The sequence below is a fragment of the Salmo salar genome, chromosome 09 (genome assembly GCF_965601325.2).
Source record: "Salmo salar chromosome 09, fSalSal1, whole genome shotgun sequence".
Taxonomy (NCBI): domain Eukaryota; kingdom Metazoa; phylum Chordata; class Actinopteri; order Salmoniformes; family Salmonidae; genus Salmo; species Salmo salar.
Window position 1 is genome coordinate 119,081,159 of NC_138299.1, and position 19,690 is coordinate 119,100,848.

At 44.5% G+C, this 19,690-nt stretch overlaps 3 protein-coding genes across 7 annotated transcripts in view; 2 read left to right on the plus strand and 1 right to left on the minus strand.

Annotated features, from left to right (window-relative positions):
* On the plus strand, positions 1–8,883 carry lxn (latexin). 3 transcript variants are annotated; one of them, NM_001140109.1, is given in 7 exon segments: positions 1–424; positions 6,426–6,578; positions 6,868–6,927; positions 7,195–7,369; positions 7,573–7,709; positions 8,005–8,067; positions 8,154–8,879. In NM_001140109.1, coding segments are annotated over 7 exon segments (861 nt in total). In that variant the 5' UTR covers positions 1–271; the 3' UTR covers positions 8,274–8,879.
* LOC106612482 (G elongation factor, mitochondrial 1) overlaps positions 3,305–19,690 on the minus strand; it is a 24,317-nt gene continuing 7,931 nt past the window's right edge. The window contains exons 1-18 of one of the 3 annotated variants that reach the window (XM_014213659.3): positions 15,707–15,791; positions 14,909–15,061; positions 14,513–14,645; positions 14,117–14,321; positions 13,904–14,020; positions 13,596–13,746; positions 13,301–13,455; positions 13,008–13,092; positions 12,733–12,870; positions 12,389–12,490; positions 12,184–12,240; positions 11,908–12,045; positions 11,637–11,719; positions 5,727–5,889; positions 4,512–4,656; positions 4,244–4,404; positions 4,068–4,121; positions 3,305–3,871 (exon numbers count right to left, since the gene is read on the minus strand). In XM_014213659.3, coding sequence (XP_014069134.3) covers positions 3,740–3,871; positions 4,068–4,121; positions 4,244–4,404; positions 4,512–4,656; positions 5,727–5,889; positions 11,637–11,719; positions 11,908–12,045; positions 12,184–12,240; positions 12,389–12,490; positions 12,733–12,870; positions 13,008–13,092; positions 13,301–13,455; positions 13,596–13,746; positions 13,904–14,020; positions 14,117–14,321; positions 14,513–14,645; positions 14,909–15,055 — 2,166 coding nt within the window. In that variant the 5' untranslated portion in view covers positions 15,056–15,061; positions 15,707–15,791 and the 3' untranslated portion in view covers positions 3,305–3,739. Of the gene's footprint in view, positions 3,872–4,067; positions 4,122–4,243; positions 4,405–4,511; positions 4,657–5,726; positions 5,890–11,636; positions 11,720–11,907; positions 12,046–12,183; positions 12,241–12,388; positions 12,491–12,732; positions 12,871–13,007; positions 13,093–13,300; positions 13,456–13,595; positions 13,747–13,903; positions 14,021–14,116; positions 14,322–14,512; positions 14,646–14,908; positions 15,062–15,231; positions 15,448–15,706; positions 15,792–19,690 lie in introns of those variants that run through there. The other 2 variants (XM_014213658.3, XM_082956157.1) reach the window with 2 other exon arrangements.
* LOC106612483 (inositol-trisphosphate 3-kinase C) overlaps positions 16,352–19,690 on the plus strand; it is a 25,996-nt gene continuing 22,657 nt past the window's right edge. Inside the window, exon 1 of the mRNA XM_014213661.3 lies at positions 16,352–18,310. The gene's annotated coding sequence lies outside the window, so the exon portion shown is untranslated. The remainder of the gene's footprint in view (positions 18,311–19,690) is intronic.

The window sequence follows — 19,690 nt, forward strand, 5'->3', positions numbered from 1 at the left end:
ATTTTAGAATAGTTTAAAGAAATAACTTTTCCAGAGGACAACTCTACTCGGTGTTAAATGTGTAGGCAGGCCTATATGAGACTCAGAATTGCAGAAGAGCAGTTTGTTTTGATAAAGACCAAGTAAACAGAACAGGCAGCTGAATCTGGACAGTCTGTTTCCTCTCACTCCATATCCTTCCTCTTGCATAACCCTGAGCTGGATCAGTTTGCATTCCTTAGGACTCCTCAATCCTCTCTGGCATTAGTTTTCAGATCTTACAGTGTGGAGTATGGACTGGATGCTGCTTATCCTTCTGGTTGTTCCGACCGTGGTCCATGGGAACCCGACAGTGACTGTCAGAACTGGGTCAGGACCACCAGTGGGGTCTGATCAACACCCAAACAGTGTTCCTCTGAGCGAGGACACACAGACAACTACAGAGGTGAGTGAGCTACAAACCCCTAGAATCCACTACTCAGAGGAGGCACATCAGCATAGACTCAGTATAGGCCTACATAACATGGAGAATAAGTCTCCACTTTGTTTTGCATGAAAATACTGCTTTGACTTAACCTTGTCCAGCTTCTTGTTGTGATACATATTAGATAGTATCTCACAACCAAGTTGTGCTTTCCTGTCATCCAGATTATATCAAATTCAGGGAACAAAATTCTAACGTCAACCACATAACCATCTGATAAGTAAATGAAGGAGCAATGACACCCTGGTGAAACGGTTGTAATAGATCGGGTATTCCCAAACTGGGGTACACGCAATGCCGCCGGGTGTTGCCAAATAAAAATGTGATTCACATATTAAAAATGAAATAAATATTTTTTATTTTTGTTTAAAAAAAAAAAATAATCTTCACATTTTCAAACAGTCCATTTATATTTTCCAACGGGGCTATACATTTGGGTGAGTTTTCCCCCCTTCGCCTGAGTAGCCTCGTTTCACTGCCAAAAATCAAATTAAACCATCTAGTGTTCAGCGAAATAACAACAATGCCAAATACATGTAGCCTAGTCAAATAATTAAGATCCAATCACATTAACCGTTACTCTCTCGCAGGAATTCCACTAACGGTCCGTATGTAGCCAAACGTAGCTGCTGCTCATTCCGTTTGCTCGAAAATTGATAAATGGTTCCAAAAAAAAAGTAAGGCCCGCGTCCATAGACACACATAGCAGCTACTACCAGCAGTACAACACAAATTGTTCTGCTTCCACGAGCACATCAATGCTAGCATCAGTAATTCTACATTTGTTGATAGCTCAGCTAGCATGGACACTGACAGTTGTGAATCTGATGCAGCCGAAGAGCTACTGCCCCCTTACCCGGGAAAGCACCGAACAACAGACAGGGATGTTGGGCCATCGAAGAGGCGCAAATATGATGAGAACTACATTGATTTGGGGGTTCACTTATATTGGGAGTAGTGCCTTTCCTCAGCCACAGTGTGTTATATGTGCAAAAGTACTATCTTACAACTCGATGAAACCTTCACTCTTGCGCAATTTCGAAACAAAACATGCCAATTTGAAAAATTAGCCACAGGAGTTTTTGAGCGAGAATTAAGATGACTTTCGAGTAGTAAGACATGTATAAAAGCAACAAAAAACATTAATAAGAAGAGGCTAGAAGCGTTTTATATGGTGAGCTATTGAGTGGCTAGGACAGGCAAGCCCCATACTATTGTGGAGGACTTAATTCTTCCTGCTGCCGCGGATATGGCTGGGACAATGCTGGGGGAAAAGGCCCAAAAAACTATAAAGACAATGCCTTCCTCAAACAACACTGTTTCATGATGAATCAGTGACATGGCAGGAAATGTTTTGAAACAATTACTGCTTCGCATAAAAGCCAGTGAACTCTATGCGTTACAGCTGGATGAGTCAACAGATGTGGCGGGCCTGGCACAGCTCCTGGTATATGTCCGTTACATTTATGTGGGGGTCAATTAAGGAAGACATCCTCTTCTGGAAACCAGGAGAGGATATTTTTAAAGTACTGGACAGCTTTGTGACATCAAATAGACTTTGGTGGTCAAGATGTGTTGGTATCTGTACTGATGGCGCAAAAGCCACAACAGGGAGACATAGTGGAGTAGTAACGCGCGTGCAAGCAGTTGCTCCCGACGCCACTTGGGTACACTGCAGCATCCACCGAGAGGCTCTTGCTGCCAAAGGAATGCCTGACAGCTTGAAAAACATTCTGGACACTACAGTGAAAATGGTTAACTTTTAAAGCAAGGCCCCTGAACTCGTGTATTTTCTGCACTATGCAATAATATGGGCACGTTTTTTTGAATTGAGAGATATAGCTTATAGTTCTTTACTGACCATAATTTTCACTTGTCTGACCGCTTGCATGATGTCGAGTTTCTCACATGACTGGCCTTTCTGGGTGATGTTTTTTCTCGCCTTAATGATCTGAATCTAGGATTTCAGGGACTCTCCACAACTATATTCAATGTGCGGGACAAAATTGAGGCTATGATTAAAAAAATTGGAGCTCTTCTCTGTCTGCATTAACAAGGACAACACAGGTCTTTCCATCATTGTATGATTTTTTGTGTGCAAATGAAATCAAGCTTACGGACAATGTTAAATGTGATATAGCGAAGCACCTGAGTGAGTTGGGTGTGCAATTACGGAGGTGCTTTCCCCGAAACGGATGACACAAACAACTGGATTCGTTATGCTTTTCATGCCCTGCCTCCAGTCCACTTACCGATATCTGAACAAGAGAGCCTCATCAAAATTGCAACAAGCGGTTCTGGGAAAATGTAATTTAAATCAGAAGCCACTGCCAGATTTCTGGATTGGGCTGCGCTCAGAGTATCCTGCCTTGGCAAATCGCGCTGTTAAGAGACTGATGCCCTTTGCAACCACGTACCTATGTGAGAGTGGATTCTCGGTCCTCACTAGCATTTAAACTAAATACAGGCACAGACTGTGTGTGGAAAATGATTTAAGACAGACTCTCTCCAATACAACCCAACATTGCAGAGTTATGTGCATCCTTTCAAGCACACCCTTCTCATTAACCTGTGAGTTATTCACAATTTTCAATGAACAAATAAAGTTTTATTTAAGATAGCAAAATTATTGATTATTAATATTTGTGCCCTGATCCTATAAGAGCTCTTTCTCACTTCCCACGTGCCGGGTTGTGACAACAACTCACACACATTCTTATGTGTGGCAGGCTTACAATGATGGCAAAAAACTAAATTTGAGAGTGCGCTGACCCTGGTGCTAGAGGGGGTATGCAGCTGGAGGTTGAATGTTTGAAGGTGTATGGGACTACAAAAACTGTATAAGATAAATCTTATTTAATCATGATCATCATTATAACAAGAACATGCTGTACATAGTACAAAACCAGTTAATATACATGCCCAAGTTGAAGTCCAAACTTTGGGCTCGCCTCAAGTCTTCATAATAACCGCTAGGCTGTGGGACAAGGCTGTTTGCTGGAGAGCAGAGGCCGAATGGAAATAAACTCGGTAATAAAATGGATACTTTAGGACGAGAGTATGGCGGAAAACGAGGGTGGTACAAGGGAATTCACTTGGTCATCTGTCTGACCATTTGTAGCATTTTAAATGCACATACGATATAATACACCCACCTTGGTAAGGCAGGGCCCAGTATGTTTACAGTTGGTTGGGCGCGGTTTGTGTTTCTCAAGCATTCCATTGCAGTACAGCAATGCGTTTACAATTCAGTGATTGTGTGTGTGTGGTCCACGCTCAGTTCTTCCACTTCCCCTTCTTGGCAGGCAGCTGTCCTGTTGACTCCAGGTATTTGTTGATGAGCTCCTCCTGAGTGCCAGGCAGACATGGCTGGTATCTGCTGTACTCCATGGTGTACTCTCCTTTCCCCTGGACACAACACACAAATACCCACACATCACTTCTCCAGAAAGGATCATAGTTAATTTCTTTGGACCAAAGTAATTAGTCTGACAAACAAATTGGAAATACAAACTCAATATCATTGAAAATGTATGGCTTCATATCCTTTATTTTGATGACTAATTGACGTCTTGACATTCGACTAGAGCAGGCAGTGCCTTACCTCTGTACAGGACCGGAGCTCTGTGGCGTAACCAAACATGTCATTCAGTGGAATCTGGGGAGAGTAAATGGAGATTAACCATCAAATACACAGTGACTGGACAGACGTTTAACCTATCCTGTCTTTGCAGAAATAAAAAGGCATAGGAAGTATGAGTAGGACATAGCTGCACTCACATCAGCATACAACGTAAAGTAGCCCTCCGCCCCATCCTGCCCACTGATGACGCCATGGCGACGGTTGACCCCGGCGATGACTGTCCCTTGGAACTCATCAGGCGCCACAATTTCTACTGACATGATTGGCTCCAGCACGGCAACGTTGGCCTTCTCCATGGCTACCGAGAGAGAGGAGACATTCAGTAGGTTTGTCAAAAAGCTGAGAAGCATGGGAAACGTATAGAGAGAGAACAACAGGGGTGTATTCTGGTTGGTTGACACCCACCTTGTTTAAGAGCACCCTCCCCTGCACGGATGAAGGAGATCTCATTCGAGTCCACCATGTGATGCGCTCCGTCTTCCAATAGGAACTTGACACCTGAGATCTTGTGACCAGTCAGAGGCCCTTTCTCACAGGCCTCTCTGAATCCCTGCAGGACAGAGTGATGAGTGAGGAGATGGAGAATGACTGACAGCGGTTGGCAAACTATGGCCTGCAGGCCCGTTCAATCCGGCCCACGGGAGGTTTGAGTAAAACATTTTTTTTTAGTTTAGAAATGATAATGGACCTATATATTTTCAACTGTGTGCAATTTATTTTTTATTTTTTTTACCCCTTTTTCTCCCCAATTTCGTGGTATCCAATTGGTAGTTACAGTCTAGACTCATCGCTGCAACTCCCGTACGGACTCGGGAGAGGCGAAGGTCGAGAGTCGTGCGTCCTCCGAAACACAACCCAACCAAGCCGCACTGCTTCTTGACACAATGCACATCCAACCCAGAAGCCAGCCTCCCCAATGTGTTGGAGGAAACACCGTGCACCTGGCGACCTGGTTAGCGTGCACTGCACCCGGCCTACCACAGGAGTCGCTAGTGCGCGATGAGACAAGGAAATCCCTGCCGGCCAAACCCTCCCTAACCCGGACGACGCTGGGCCAATTGTGCGCCGCCCCATGGGCCTCCCGGTCGCGGCCGGCTGCGACAGAGCCTGGGCACGAACCCAGCTGAGCCTTAGACCACTGCACCACCCGGGAGGCCCTCTATGTGCAATTTTTGTAGGCCACATTAATTTTGACAAACTAATCTAATATGTGCAGCCCTCAATTTCAAAATCCCGATGTGGCCCTCGAGCCAAAAAGTTTGCCCACCCTTGGGGTATGAGATAAGAGTTCTACTATAATTTCTTCCTGAATAAAGCAACAGGATTAAAATATATATATTAATATATATATATATATAAAATCACCTAGGCCCTTGAGTAAGTGTAATTCTGATTTAAAAAAATTATATATATATATATATATATAAATCATTTTTTTTTTTTTTTCTTTTTTTTTTTTAATCAGAATTACACTTACTCAAGGGCCTAGGTGATTTTATATATTAATATATATATTTGAATCCTGTTGCTTTATTATATATATATATTTATTTATTTAAATCGGAATTACAGTTACTCAAGGGCCTAGGTGATTTTCAGAATACAGCCAGACATGCATACCTTCTCAACAGCCGGCACAAACTGTTTGGGGATGTTGGTTCCGACAGTCTGGTCTTCAAACTCCACTTTTGTGTAGTTCTCTTGGTCCAGAGGTTCCAGAACTCCTATCACTTTACCGTACTGCCCTGAACCACCAGACTGCTTCTTATGGGTGAAGTCAAACCTGCAGAGACAAGCACATAGTCAAAATCAGTAATTCATTCAGAGGATGTTCATTAAAGCATTGCTAGGTAAGTAACTGCTATAGTTGCCCAAACAATCAATACTTACAAAGTAGCTGTATGGTCATATGCCATGCTTTTATGTTACAGTAGAGAGGGGGGAAATGTGTGGCCTGTCTCTTTAAAAAGGGGTGTTCCTAACAGAATTCTTGGCTTGGGAGGAAGCAGGAAGTTTCTACCCCTGTGTGTGGCTGCTCTTCCAGCGGTCTGAGTGTCTGCCAGCAACAGCCTCTAAACAGGCAGGGAGTCTCGCACTTTCCAGGCACAGGCAAGAACGGTTTCCTCCCTCTTCCTCTGACACTTTCTACCCTGCCCTTACTCATTATGTTTATCTATATTCTCCCCCTCGGTCGTCTCCTTATCTACAACTAGGGCAGGACAAGACTTCCTGCACCCACGGAGGTCAAAGTCCCATCAGAGCAGACACTCCCAACCCTCCTTGCTCTCTCTCATTCCCTCTCTCTTCGGTGTGGATTAGGTGAGGGAGGAAGTGATGACGACTGGCGTGCTGAACCCAAGTCACTACCCTGCCCGCCGGGCAGCCACGGTGGTCCAACACTACCTGAATACCTGCTACGGCTCACCCTACAGGTGGATATTTCTCAGCAAAGTACACAGCGGCAGCGCAGAGGTAAGAGTGGAGATGGAGGATCAACATACTTTGGGGTGTGTGTGTGTGTGTGTGGGGAGGGGGGGGGGGGGCAGTTAATATTACAAAGCAAGGAAGGATCTCCTTGAAGAAAGGGATGGATATGGGAGGTCAGTGCAGATAAGAAGTCAGTTATCAACAGCCGGCACATTAACTTGGTTATATCATATTTATGTGCCTTAAGGTTTCCTATTGATTATAGTGCTTATTTTGAGGACTGTTTTAATTAAGTGGTTCACTTCTGCTCGCTCTCTCTCTCCCTGGCTGTCAGGATGTGGCAGAGATGAGGAAGTATCAACTGGAGCTTACCATGCAGGAAACGATCAGTAACGTAAGATCCGACACATTCTCTGAGTTACTCACTATTGCACAGGTAACAGCAGTCTGAATAAATACATGGTGTGTTCTGTAACCGTGGCTACACTGCCACGGTGATAAATACGCCTGTGTTAGATAGACAACCTATTTTCCCCACTCCTGTATCTTCCCCTCTTCTCCTAAAATACTGCAAAACCATTCCTTTCCCAAACACTTCTTTCTTACTCTACATTTTCTCCTCCCCACCTCAACCCCTCACCCTTTCCTCACCCTATAAAAGGTTTCAGGGCAGTGCTCTGCAGAGCTCCTCTTTCCAAGGGGAGAGGGGCAGAGTGCTCCCCAGGTCCAGGCCTCGTGTGAGGGATTGCTTCAAAGCAACACCACGGCTCAGGAAGAGGCCTTCTACCAGCAACACAGAGCCAGCAATAACATGGTGTCAGGAAATGATATACCAGGTAGGTATAAAGCCACAAATACACACACACAACTCAGTCAGCCTTGGCAAAATGTCCAAACATGACAACCACTGAAAATGACAATTTTTGTTCAGACTGTGGTCCATTTGTGGTCTTTCTGACCGTTATGTGTTTGTGGTCTTTCTGACCGTTATGTGTTTGTGGTCTTTCTGACCGTTATGTGTTTGTGGTCTCTTTGACAGACAGCTACGGTCTCATGGAGCCCGGCATGAAGCCCTTCTGGCACCTTGGGGGTGTGGCCTCCAGTTTCATCATGCTGAGGGAGTCCAATGAGAGCACGCTTTACAACATGGCCCAGGTCGCCAACTTCACACAGCTGGTGAGCAGCCAAGAGAGAGGTCGAGTTCCCGCCCGACTAGATACGCAGGCGTTGCATTGCATCAACCAATGGTTGCGTGCCACGCCATCGACTGTGTAGTCGAGCATCAGATTGCTATATCATGTGGTTAGCTGATATGTTAAATACCTATCCAGGCGTGGTATGATCTGGTATGCGTCTGAAATGTAGTCGGACAGTAACTCAGTGTAACCATGGAGACATCTGCCCAATTCCAAATTGACCCCTAACTCCCCGTCCATCCTTCTCACACTTGGTTCTGTCTGTCCCTTAACAGGAGACTGAGAAGGACCAGCTGAGGTTCAACTACCATGTCCTGCTGCATGAAATGATTTCCCAGGTAACTAAAACATTCTGCCATCCGTCTTAACATAACATCGGACGTCATGTTTATTATTATATAGGAACATTCTTGCGTGTGTGCAGGAGATCATCCACTGGAAGCTGTTAGTCACCTGGTCCCCAGAACAGGGAGTTCAAGTCCTGCAGACTGAGCTGCAGCCAAAGTGCCACGACTGTGAGGCTCCTCCAAACACCACCAACTGAGATTCACGGCAAAATACTCCTCAGTCTTACTCAAGTGCTGCAAAGAAAAGTATAGCACATCTTTCTTAGGACTTGAATGAAGGGTAAAAGCCACTTTCTACCTGCTTTGAAAAGCTGAGCTTTACACATCACACTTGTCTTAGCTTTAGTAATAATGTTTACCTTCACCACTACTGTGTCAGAGGAGAGGATAGGGCACACGTCAATGGCCTTACTGCAGCTATGCGAATGCACTGCTTTTACGGTGTCAGCTTGTAAGACTCTTGGTAAGATATGACATGTTTGTAAAAGCTTTTAAGATACTCTATTGATGAAGTGAAGGGGTCCAATAAAGCCAGGGCCGGCCCTCCCATTAGGAAAGATTAGGCCGTCGTTGAATTTGAGGCAGCATTTTGACAATTGGCTGCCGCCCTCCGGTGCCCGATTGGCTACTTCACCGCCCGCAGCACCCCAGCCATCAGTTCATAGCGTTGCTGCAGTTCCCGCCCTCACCCCATTCCCGCTTCTCTCGAAGTTCTCTCCCACTATCCTTGGTAGCTATGGTGATGTGTGTGTTTATAAGGGATTATCCAATTGTGAAACATTAATAAAAACGTATCTGCCAAATAAATGACTATTATTTTTTTACGTTTGTGCGTGACGAAGACGATTATTGATTAAGGCAGTAGCCTAAACGAGCCTGTTAACGTTAGCTAGCTACTACTAGTGGATATAATTTTAGCTAAAAGTAATCTATAGAGATTTGAAACAATTTGCTACCACGTCTAAGACACAAAAACTAATCAGGAAGCAAATTTAAAATATATATATAAAAAAAATGTATAAAAAGAGAAAAGTGGCACACTCTAAACCAAAGAAATTCGCTGTTGAAATGTATCAGTGTGGAGAATGACAAGCCTACAAGGACAGGCCATTCATTCGCCGAGAACGACGAGCCCCCGTTCGCCGATTCTAGCAGCGAAGAGGGCAAACCGGAGGAGTCCGAGCCATGCACTTCCACCGATGATGACAGCTCTCTGGCTGGACAAGAACAGGTGGTCGCACCAGGCGTAGCCACACCTCCAAACAATGCCGGCGAAGACCCTACTATCTTGGACCCAGATTCGTCGCTCCCTGTCCCCGATGACATTTGTGGTGCTGCTGCTAAATCCGACTCCTAGGCAAAAAACATAAAAGATCCCGGTGAGTGGCCAAAATATATGAATGGATCTTTACGGGATATGTTAGTACAGGCTGAGCCACATCAGGATAAGGAGGGGAATTTCCCAAGAGATGAGGGGCAATGAAAGTTATCGGTGGCCCACTACAATAGGAGGATGGCAAACAGGGAGAGACCAAGGCTTGTCTATTCTAAGCAAACGATGCAGCCGTCCGTTTTTGATGCAAAAAAAATGTCACACGAGTGCAAATCTGCTCTAGTCAGGGAAGGAACCAGAGACTGGAAGAATCAGTGCCACCTCCTCAGCTCGCATGAGAAGTCGCATTACCCACTAGATAGTCCAGAGGTGGAAGGAGCTGGAGATCAGGTTGGTGTTCAAGCAAACTCAGATGATTTGATTTCAGGACCATGGACAGCTACCGAGAGAGAACATCGCTGACTGCAATGCAGCGCCACAGCAAAGGAAAGAGGTCACTCTAGGTGTAGGCAAACTGAATGCGCACAACATTAAACAGATAATCTCATAGATAACCTCACCTGAATACCATATTCATAATGTATCAAATATTCATAAATGCTGATGTTGGACAATCAAATTCGATATGTAAATAAACTAAATTCGTTAAGGCTGGGTCATTGACATGTATTTTACACTGCTCCAGAGAAACGAGACCCGCCATGCATTTATGAAAGCACTTGTTTCCAAAGCTCAAATGATCTTACTCTGTTTTACAGGTCTACAGGAATATTAAAAAAACATGTTAAATATGTTCTATAAAAGTGTTCTTTTTATTGTAATTGTAACAATAATGGGATCGTACATTGTGTGATAACATTAATAAGAAACGTGTTTTCCTACTATAGGCACTAGGTTGCACAGTGACAGCAACGATGTAACTCTCCGATGCAGGGGTTAAAGTAAAATTCCCTTCTGCCTGGTAAGGGACCTCCTATATGTGCACGCGGCCACCAAATTGTTTTATGGGCATAAACATAGAATTACATAGATAATTTGAGCTTAGTTCTTCATCTTCCAAAAAAGAAGTGTTAAGCCTAACTGTTTGACAGAGACAATTAACATATCCATAGATGTTGGTCAAATACTCCAATACTGTCGCATGCACTGATTAAATACCTCGGTGTCTGGGAAGGGCTTGGTGTGTTTGACTAAAACCAGGGCTCCAATTGACTGAGGGTATCACATACCGTTTGTTAAAGAAAAGGGCCAAAAGGATATCTATTGTTTGCTTTTTATTTTGAAATAAATACATAAAACCTATCCTGATTATATCAAGCGTTCTATAACAATGCTTAACTCGATGATGCCTTATGGTAGAAACAAGCTTTAAAATGCCTGCGAAAGATGCATATTTAATTGTTTTACTTTATTTTTTAAAATGTAACCTTTATTTCTCTAGGTAAGTCAGTTAAGAACAAATTCTTATTTACAATGACGGCCTACCGGGGAACAGTTAACTGCCTTGTTCAGGGGCAGAACGACAGATTTTTTACCTTGTCAGCTCGGGGATTCGATCTCGCAACCTTTCAGTTACTGGCCCAACGCTCTAACCACTAGGCTACCTATGGGGATATATTGATTCTTCTCTATGACAATCTGAAGCTAAACTGTAGCCTATAATATTCGAGGAGATAAAAAAGAGAATTGACTTGGCTATTTTGTCCCTATTAATTGAGCCTTTCTCTTTCTGAAAAGAGAAGATGTTTGTTTAAACCCAGGCAGCTTTTAGGGAAGCACTTCTATTGTTGGGTTATACAACGGACGAGTAGCAAGCAGTTGACGCTTACAGTTTCCTGCATCAGTAGAGCCTCTGGGTAACTTTTGAAAGTGCCATGCTTAGATTCATAAGGATGTCAAATATGTAATTATTTGTGTCTCACCTAGGGCGGCAGAACGTGCAGGTCATTGGTGATTTTATCAATGTAATCAGATTGAAAATATTAGGCTATGTTATTGACATTGAATTGATTATATAGCCTACTAACCAGATGTGTTAAATTGTTTAATTTGTAGCATAGGCCTATTAATTGGGCTGCCATTATGTTCTGTTCCTCTGACTTTTAGCTGAGAAAAGAATTTGCATCCAGGACCGGCCCTGAATAAAGCCGTCACTGTAAACAATTGAATGCTTCTGAGAGTGGTTCGTTTGGACATCGTTGGCGTGTCTGTTAGGAGTGGTACTTACGGTACCGCACTGGTCACGCTCTCCCTGAAGGCTACCTTTGGTTTTCCCATCACACAGGGGCAGTTGTATTCCCTCTCCATCCTCTACAAAAAGACAGCGAGAAAGTAAGGTCAGCTTGATTTACTGCAGTGAAATGCCATTAAAGATTCTAGATGTTTGGAAGTCTAATACATTCAAGACAACTTAAGCCACTGTAAAAACAGGATGAAACAAACACACTGCGGACAGAAGGATCTTCAGATCTCCGGAGAGCCGAGCACTAGACTTGTACCTGTGAGTAGATCTCCAGGTGCAGCTCTCCCATACCAGAGATGATAGTCTCCTTGCTTTCTGTGTCAAAGTGGACCCTGAACGTGGGGTCTTCTCTGGTGAAGCGGTTGATGCCTTTAGAGAACTTATCCGTGTCATTCTGATCCACAGGAAGAGAGTTTATTATAGAGAGACGCTAATTACTGATAATACATGCTCATATACTCTACTGAATTAGTATCAAGCCTTATATGCTCATTTAGACTCCTCACACTACATAGAATATGAGAGGGCCCACCTTGTTGGACGGCTTCATAGACATGGAGATGACAGCCTCTGGAATGTGGATGGACTCCTGTGGGGGGTAGCACATGTTGAATGATGCCCAAGGTCATGACATTATGCACACACAGGCAGTGCACAACAGATCGCATCTTTAAATACACGTTAGCGAGTGCTGAATGGTTATTTATGTAGTCTGGACAATGGCCATAGGGATGTACCATGGAGAGGTTGGCGCTGGTCCGGGAGGTGAAGGTGTCTCCGCTGGCACAATCGATCCCAAAAAGGGCACAGATGTCCCCTGCATACACCTCCTCCACATCCTGACCAAACCAAATGAAGATTGTTTCAGTTATAAACATGTATAGATAAAGTTGTTTGTAATCATGAGATGTTATCACTAGGATAAGTCAGGTAGGGGAATCTGGGTCATGGGTTCTGTGTGGTAGAAACAAAGGAAAAAACAAATACGGAACACTACCGTTCAGTGCAATGACAGTGCTGTGCTTTTCATAGCACTGAAACCGTTGGTCTACTCGATTTACATTCACTTCCTGGTTCTCACCTCCATCTGGTCGGCATGGAGACGCACTAGCCTCTGCACACGGACCTTCTTGCCAGTGCGTGTATTGATGATGTACTCTGTCTTCTTCAGACAGCCCTGGTACACACGCACGTACGTCAGCTGACCAAACCGACCCGCCTAGAACAGAGTAAGGGGAAGAAAGTCCACAATCCCTATACGGTTTATCATACAAATAAAGTGTATACAGTAAATGTGCCAGATTACTTGTTGAACATGGTTTGCCACACAGTGTTTGTGCTCTGTGATGTGTTCACCTCCAGTTTGAAGGCCAGGCCAACGAAGGGCTGCGAGGCGTCTCTGGTGGGATCCATCAGGACCTTAGTACTGTCACTGGACTCACTGACACAGAGGAAACAACACAAGGACAGCGGTGAGATCTTCCATTGACATCAATAGATCAATGGCACAGAACGTCAAGTTACGCATGCATTGTTCAAGTTTGTCCCTGAGCCCATACTCTGACCTGATTTTGTCATATCAATTCATTCAAAGACGGCTGTGTCATATTGAATGGTGTCACTGTCTAGGCACACAGGTCATTACTCACTCATCGTTGAAGAGGGCGTAGTTGTTGACCTCTGTGGGGTTGGGCAGATAATCCAGCACTGCGTTCAATAGAGGCTGGACCCCCTTGTTCTTCAGGGCAGTTCCCACCAGCACGGGGCTGAAGAGCCGCTGCACTGTGGCCCTGCGTATGGCTGTCTGTGGTAGGAGAGACGGGAGAGGTCAGGGCCCAGGGGGCAGAGTTCACAGGTCATAGCAGAAAATATGACTGATGCGGAAGATCAAATGACATCATTTGTTGCGATGTCTCAAGACATAATGAACAGAGACACACAAACCTTGAGTTCTGGCACGGTGGGGATCCTCTCCTCCAGGAACATCTCTCCCAGGGTCTCGTCAGCGTCAGCCACACACTCCACCAGCTCCTGTCTCCTGTCTGCAGCCTCCACACGGAACTCCGCCGGGATCTCATCCAACCGGATATTCTGTCTGCAGGAACCACAGAGGACAGGAGGACTCGTCTTTCTTTCCAGATATATTTTTTGTTCTTCCAGTTAGAGGGTTTCCAGCTATGGAAATGTTTCAGGTCTGAGATGTAAGTAATCTCTAAATGCCTGCCGTTATCACACATTCTCCATTCTCTTACCCGAATGGGCCCTCGAAGTACATGCTGCGCTCCTCTATGAGATCTATGATGCCCTTCATGTTCCCCTCCAGACCGATGGGGATGTTCACAAAGGCTGCGTTGTGGTTCAGCTTGGTCCTGAAAGAGGGAACACAGTCGGAGTCAGAACACAGAGCGTATGGAAAACCAGATTAGTCTATCCGTCTACTCCACAGTATCTGTATATCTGCTGACCTCATGGCCTGCAGGGCGCGGTTGGGGTTGGCTCCCATGCGGTCCAGCTTGTTGATGAAGGTGAGGAAGGGAACGTTGTAGCGTTTCATCTGTCTGTTCACGGTCAGGGTCTGGCACTGGACACCTCCAACTGCGCATAGGACCAGGATAGCCCCGTCCAAAACACGCAGGGCTCGCTCCACCTCGATGGTGAAGTCCACATGGCCTAGACAGGACAGAGAGGAGGAAACTGGGGTTAAAGTTAAAAGCAAAAATACATCCCAAGTTCAACAGCTGTTGGCTACACTAGCATCGATCTGTGACCTATGGTATATCCGTCAACAACAAAAAAAGAGAACCTGGTCATAAGATCTGCGTTGCCACTAACGCAAATCTTTCTGCCAGGTACCGCCATACCTGGGGTGTCGATAATGTTGATGTTGTAATCCTTATAGACGGTGTATGTGGCAGCTGACTGGATGGTGATGCCTCTCTGCCTCTCCAGCTCCATAGAGTCCATGGTGGCCCCGACTCCATCCTTTCCCTTTACCTATAAAGTTAGAGGGAACCACAGTGTGTATACAGTATGTACAAATTAACACACATAATAGTATTAGTCTGTCTGTGTCTCCCTCTAAAACACGCAGGAGGGCGCAAACACACACACACACACACACACACACACACACACACACACACACACACACACACACACACACACACACACACACACACACACACACACACACACACACACACACACACTAGCTACTGCAATAAATCAGAGCCAGATTATGATCATGATTAACTCACCTCATGGATCTCTGCTATCCTGCCCGTGTAGAAGAGGACGCGCTCCGTGAGTGTGGTCTTCCCCGAGTCTATGTGCGCCGAGATTCCGATGTTGCGGATTCTTTCATTGGGGACGATACCAGAGGAGCACGACCGACAACTGTTCATCAACACCTATAAAATGAAGAAAGAAAAAGAGACATCTTTCAGATAAGTTTCTATATTATTAGCTAGCGTTATACAACGCACGACAGGACAGCCAGTGGTTAGATAGCTAACCTAGCGTGTCCATTTCCATCCCTTCTCACCTGTCCTATTCTCAACATCTTGGGGTATTTTCTTACCTTTTTTAATGTTAGTGTTCCCGGTTTCCTTAAATGTGTCTGACCTAAGGTTAGTCCTGCTTTTAGAAGTCGCATTTTGGTGGTAGACAGGACGGGTTTAGCTCCGTTTACACAACCCCCACTGGATGTCAGTCAACCCGTGAAAGTCACCGTACGGCATGCCGGTTCGTTGTGAAACATTACTTCCTGGACTACGGCAAGTCTGAGGAGTCAAACTCGGGGTGCGATCAAGAAATCCACTTTGCCAAATATAATAGTGACGCACATTGGCAAGGCGGACAAACGTGTGCTATTTCACCCCCAAATATCCAAACGTAGCACCAGACAAAGCCATCTACACTGAAGAAAAATATTAACGCAACATGTAAAGTGTTGGTCCCATGTTTCATAATCTGAAATAAAAGATCCCAGACATTTTCCATACACACAAAAAGCGTATGTCTCTCAAATTCTGTGCACAAATTTGTTTACATACCTGTCAGTGAGCATTTCTCCTTTGCCAAGATAATCTGTCCACCTGACAGGTGTGGCATGTCAAGAAGCTGATTAAACAGCATGATCACTACACAGGTGTACCTTGTAATGGGGATAATAAAATGTCACTCTAAAATGTGCAGTTTTGTCACATAACACGATGCCACAGATGTCTCAAGAGAACGTGCAATTGTCATGCTGACTCCAGGAATGTCCACCAGAGCTGTTGCCAGATAATTTAATGTTAATTGCTCAACCATAAGTTGCCTCCAACATCATTTTAGAGAATTTGGCAGTATGTCTAACCGGCCTCACAACCGCCATGTGTAACCAGCCCAGGACCTCCACATCCGGCTTCTTCTCCTGCGGCATCGTCTGAGGGGGTACTGAGGAGTATTTCTGTCTGTAATAAAGCCCTTTGTGGGGAAAAACTCATTCTGATTAGCTGGGCCCTGGTTCCCCAGTGGATGGATTCCAAGTGGGTAGGCCTATGCCCTCCCAGGCCCACCCATGGCTGCACCTCTGCCCAGTCATGTGAAATCCATAGATTAGGGCCTAATGAATTTCTTTATATTGACTAAATTCCTAATATGAACTAACTCAGTAAAATCTTTGAAATTGTTGAATGTTGTGTTGATATTTTTGTTCAGTATAAATCATGTTATGTGCTCCTAACTTTTTAAAGTGGAGAGCACCAGTGCTACCAATTTAAAAAGTTTATTTTGAGCCCTGAATTAAATACAGTACTCTAGCCTACACAGGAAAACATGAATGCTTCTGCTTTTAGAAGCTTATTCAGTGAGTTGTTGCAGTGTTCAGTTTATAACATGTCATGAATATTACTCACTATAATATGTATTTGCTTGAACTGAATCACACACAGGGCCTATCGTTGGCTATAACTTGGGCAAAGTTTATTATGAGAGTGGCCTTGGCTTTATCTGTTGAGGGTGTGTCTTTCTTTCCATGTCATAAAATGTGTGGTGTGTTGTGAGCAACTTAAACGGAAGGCCTCGAGCCTTGGAGACCGGAAGGAAGATGGCTCCAGCATGGCCGGACAGAATGGCGATGCTAGCTAGATACAACTAGAGGACGAGAAGGATGACAGTTTCTGGAGTGGAAGAATATTGAATCTGATGGAAGACTGTGATAAAGGAAAATGGAACAAAAGGGGCTAAAGTTGTAAATGAGCATAGGTTTTTGGGTGGAGTACGATTCACTAACAATAATGCTTTTTTTTGGGAGATCCATTTTGAAGTATCAAGGATGGTAAAGGATGCATTAGGAAAGGTGGAGTTGGTCAGAGAGACCAGAAGTGGTTTTGTTTTAATTTCTTGTGTGCCGAAAGAGCAGAAGGAAAAGGCATTAAGGCTCTACAAACTATCGACAAATGAAGTGGAGAGTTTCGATTTTTGGAGCAGAGCACCGTTAAAAGGTGTAATCTCTCATGTCGCATTGGATTTTGAGGCCTTGTGGTTTGAAGGAACATATCAGGAGGAGTTGGAGCACGCTGTCTGAATCGTGCAGTGGATGGAAAAAGATGGGAAAGCATGTTGGTATTGTTGATGTTTGATGAAGAGTGTCTCCCTTCACATGTGAAGCTGGGATATGTGAGATATGCAGTGAGTGCTTTCATGTCCAAGCCGTGTTTTGCCGGAATTGCAAAAGGTATGGCCGCGTATCAAGTGTGTGTCGAAGGAATGAAGAATCTGAGGATGTACGGTGTTGCAATTGTGTTGGAAATCACATTCCCAATTCCCCGGAGCGCCCGGTTAGGGTAAAGGAGTTTGAACTGGCAAGGGTCAGGGCTGTACAGCAGGTCTCCTAAAAGGAGGGATGCAAAATAGGAGCTAGTGAAACTGAAGATATGGCAGTGGATGCCCCGCAGCCTGTGGAGATTCAGTGTTGTTCCACAGTTGAGGTAAACTGATATGCTGATCGTGAAGATGGATTTTGTGACATTTATTGCACGTGATTAATTGTACTGCCTAAACCAACAAGAAGTCCATGAAACTGTCCATAATTGTATTTACAACTGAAAAGTTATTGGGTCTCCAGGACTTCACAGCCGAAACATTGCAAGGAATACTGTCCGAATATGCTCTTCCTTTTCAGGTCCCAGAGCCTACAGGGCTCGGAGTTGACGTTTGAATTTGACTGAAGAAGTACATTGATTTTTGCTTTTGTTTCTTTGTCTTTTGTTAATTATTTGGGAACAATATTAGTATACATTTTTTTAAATCTCGTATACTAACTTGTACAGTGGGTGACAGCATGCACCTCTAACGTATGTTTGCGGACCGCCATAATACCATAGAAGAAGTAGTGCAACTTAAACACTCCATGTTCAGTGAGCAAGTATTTTGACATGTGCTTCCTCTATAACATTAACCACATGCTCTTACCTCACCATATTGCACACACAGCAAACAGATAAGCCGCATTGACATCCCTTCCACACCCAGATACAGATACAGTAGATATCACACTAAGACTCTTGTTCCCAGCCTAACAAGCAAGGAGAAGCATCATTGGTTTGGCATCACACAACCAGGCTATACACTTTGATATAACAAACAGGTTATTGGCAGACACTTGACTGATGGTAAGTTTTCGTTTCAGTTTATGGAGAAATTCTGATACTCTTTGGAGAAGTAGTTGTTTTTTCATGGTGCTTTGTAGCCTATTCTATCTCTTATTGATATCTGGGGTGATAACATCAGATCTAAACTTAGGCTCTCTGCTCATCAGTATACCAGTTGACCATGGATTTCATGTGTTTCAATTACTGTAACCTATATGTATCTTATAACATTTATTGTGATCATCATAGTGTGTATATCTTAGAGTGACATGCGTCACTTAATTGTAATTAGTTCTAGGTGCTGCCTGTGAGTGTGGGGTGGGGTTTTGAGTATAAATGCCCGGTGGTCGAGCTTTTTGTGTTGACGCGACATGGCCGCAATAACTATTTGAACAGTTTGCTACAACAGTGGCTGAAGGAGCAGAAAGAGTGTGGAGATGTGGACATTTTTGGAAAGAGAGGAAGAAGGGAAAGGAGTAGAGGGGAGCAGTGTGGTGTGGAAGATTGGCGGTAAGTACCCCCAAAAAAGTATGTACTCGGTAGCTCAGAAGTTTAACCTGACGAGTGAGGATGAATTACCTGCGGTGGCAGGTGCGGCGAAGACCGGAGTTCGAGCCTCATCCCGATGATGATAAGATGATTTTTGGCCCAGTGGGAGGGGGATTTCTGGAGAGAATGGATCCTTTCCTTCTGGCTGATCCATATGTGGTGTCAGGTTGGGTGATGAAGAGGTTGGGGACTGTTGACTCGGTGAAAGTAACTTGAAGTGGACTCGTGATGATTCTTTGTTTCTTCCCTCCAGAGAGAGTGGGCGCTCTGCATCACGTGCCAAAAAAACTGACTTGCTTTGCTCTCCGGAGCAGGGCCCAGTTGAAAGGAGTGATAACTGGGGTGGCATTAAGGAGGATCAACTGAAATGGAAGATTCCCGGTGTCTGTGACACCTGCCTTTTGGTGTGACGCAGACCCGGTGGAGAGCGTGGTAAAACAGAGAAGACAGTGTCTGTCCTGAGTTTTGATGCAGAATCAACCTGAAAACGTCAAGTTAGGATGTGTCAGTTATCCCATGAGAGCTTTTGTCCCAAACCCATTACGGTGTTTTAGGTGTCATGTTGCAGCAGTGTGTAAGAGGGATACTTCTAGATGTGAGAAGTGTGTAAGAGGGCATGAGACAAAGGAAGGAGTAGTATCGATGGAATAAGTGTGTTTTAACCCATGGTGCTGGACATCAGAAATGTCCAGTGAGAGAAAGGCAGGTTGAGGTTGCCAAGATCAGAGTAGTACAGAAGGTGTCATATGCTGAGGCAGTGAAGAGAGTAGTAGTGCCCATCTCCCTCCAGATCCTTTCTCGGTCTTCCTGAGCACGCCTTCTTCAACTATGCACCTTTCTCATTTTTATTGA

Coding starts and splice junctions, on each gene's coding strand:
- lxn (XM_014213531.3), top strand. CDS start 6,441: ATGACGACTGGCGTGCTGAACCCAAGTCACTACCCTGCCCGCCGGGCA. Junction 7,370..7,572: donor GTCAGGAAATGATATACCAG/GTAGGTATAAAG, acceptor TCTCTTTGACAG/ACAGCTACGGTCTCATGGAG. Junction 7,710..8,004: donor TCGCCAACTTCACACAGCTG/GTGAGCAGCCAA, acceptor GTCCCTTAACAG/GAGACTGAGAAGGACCAGCT.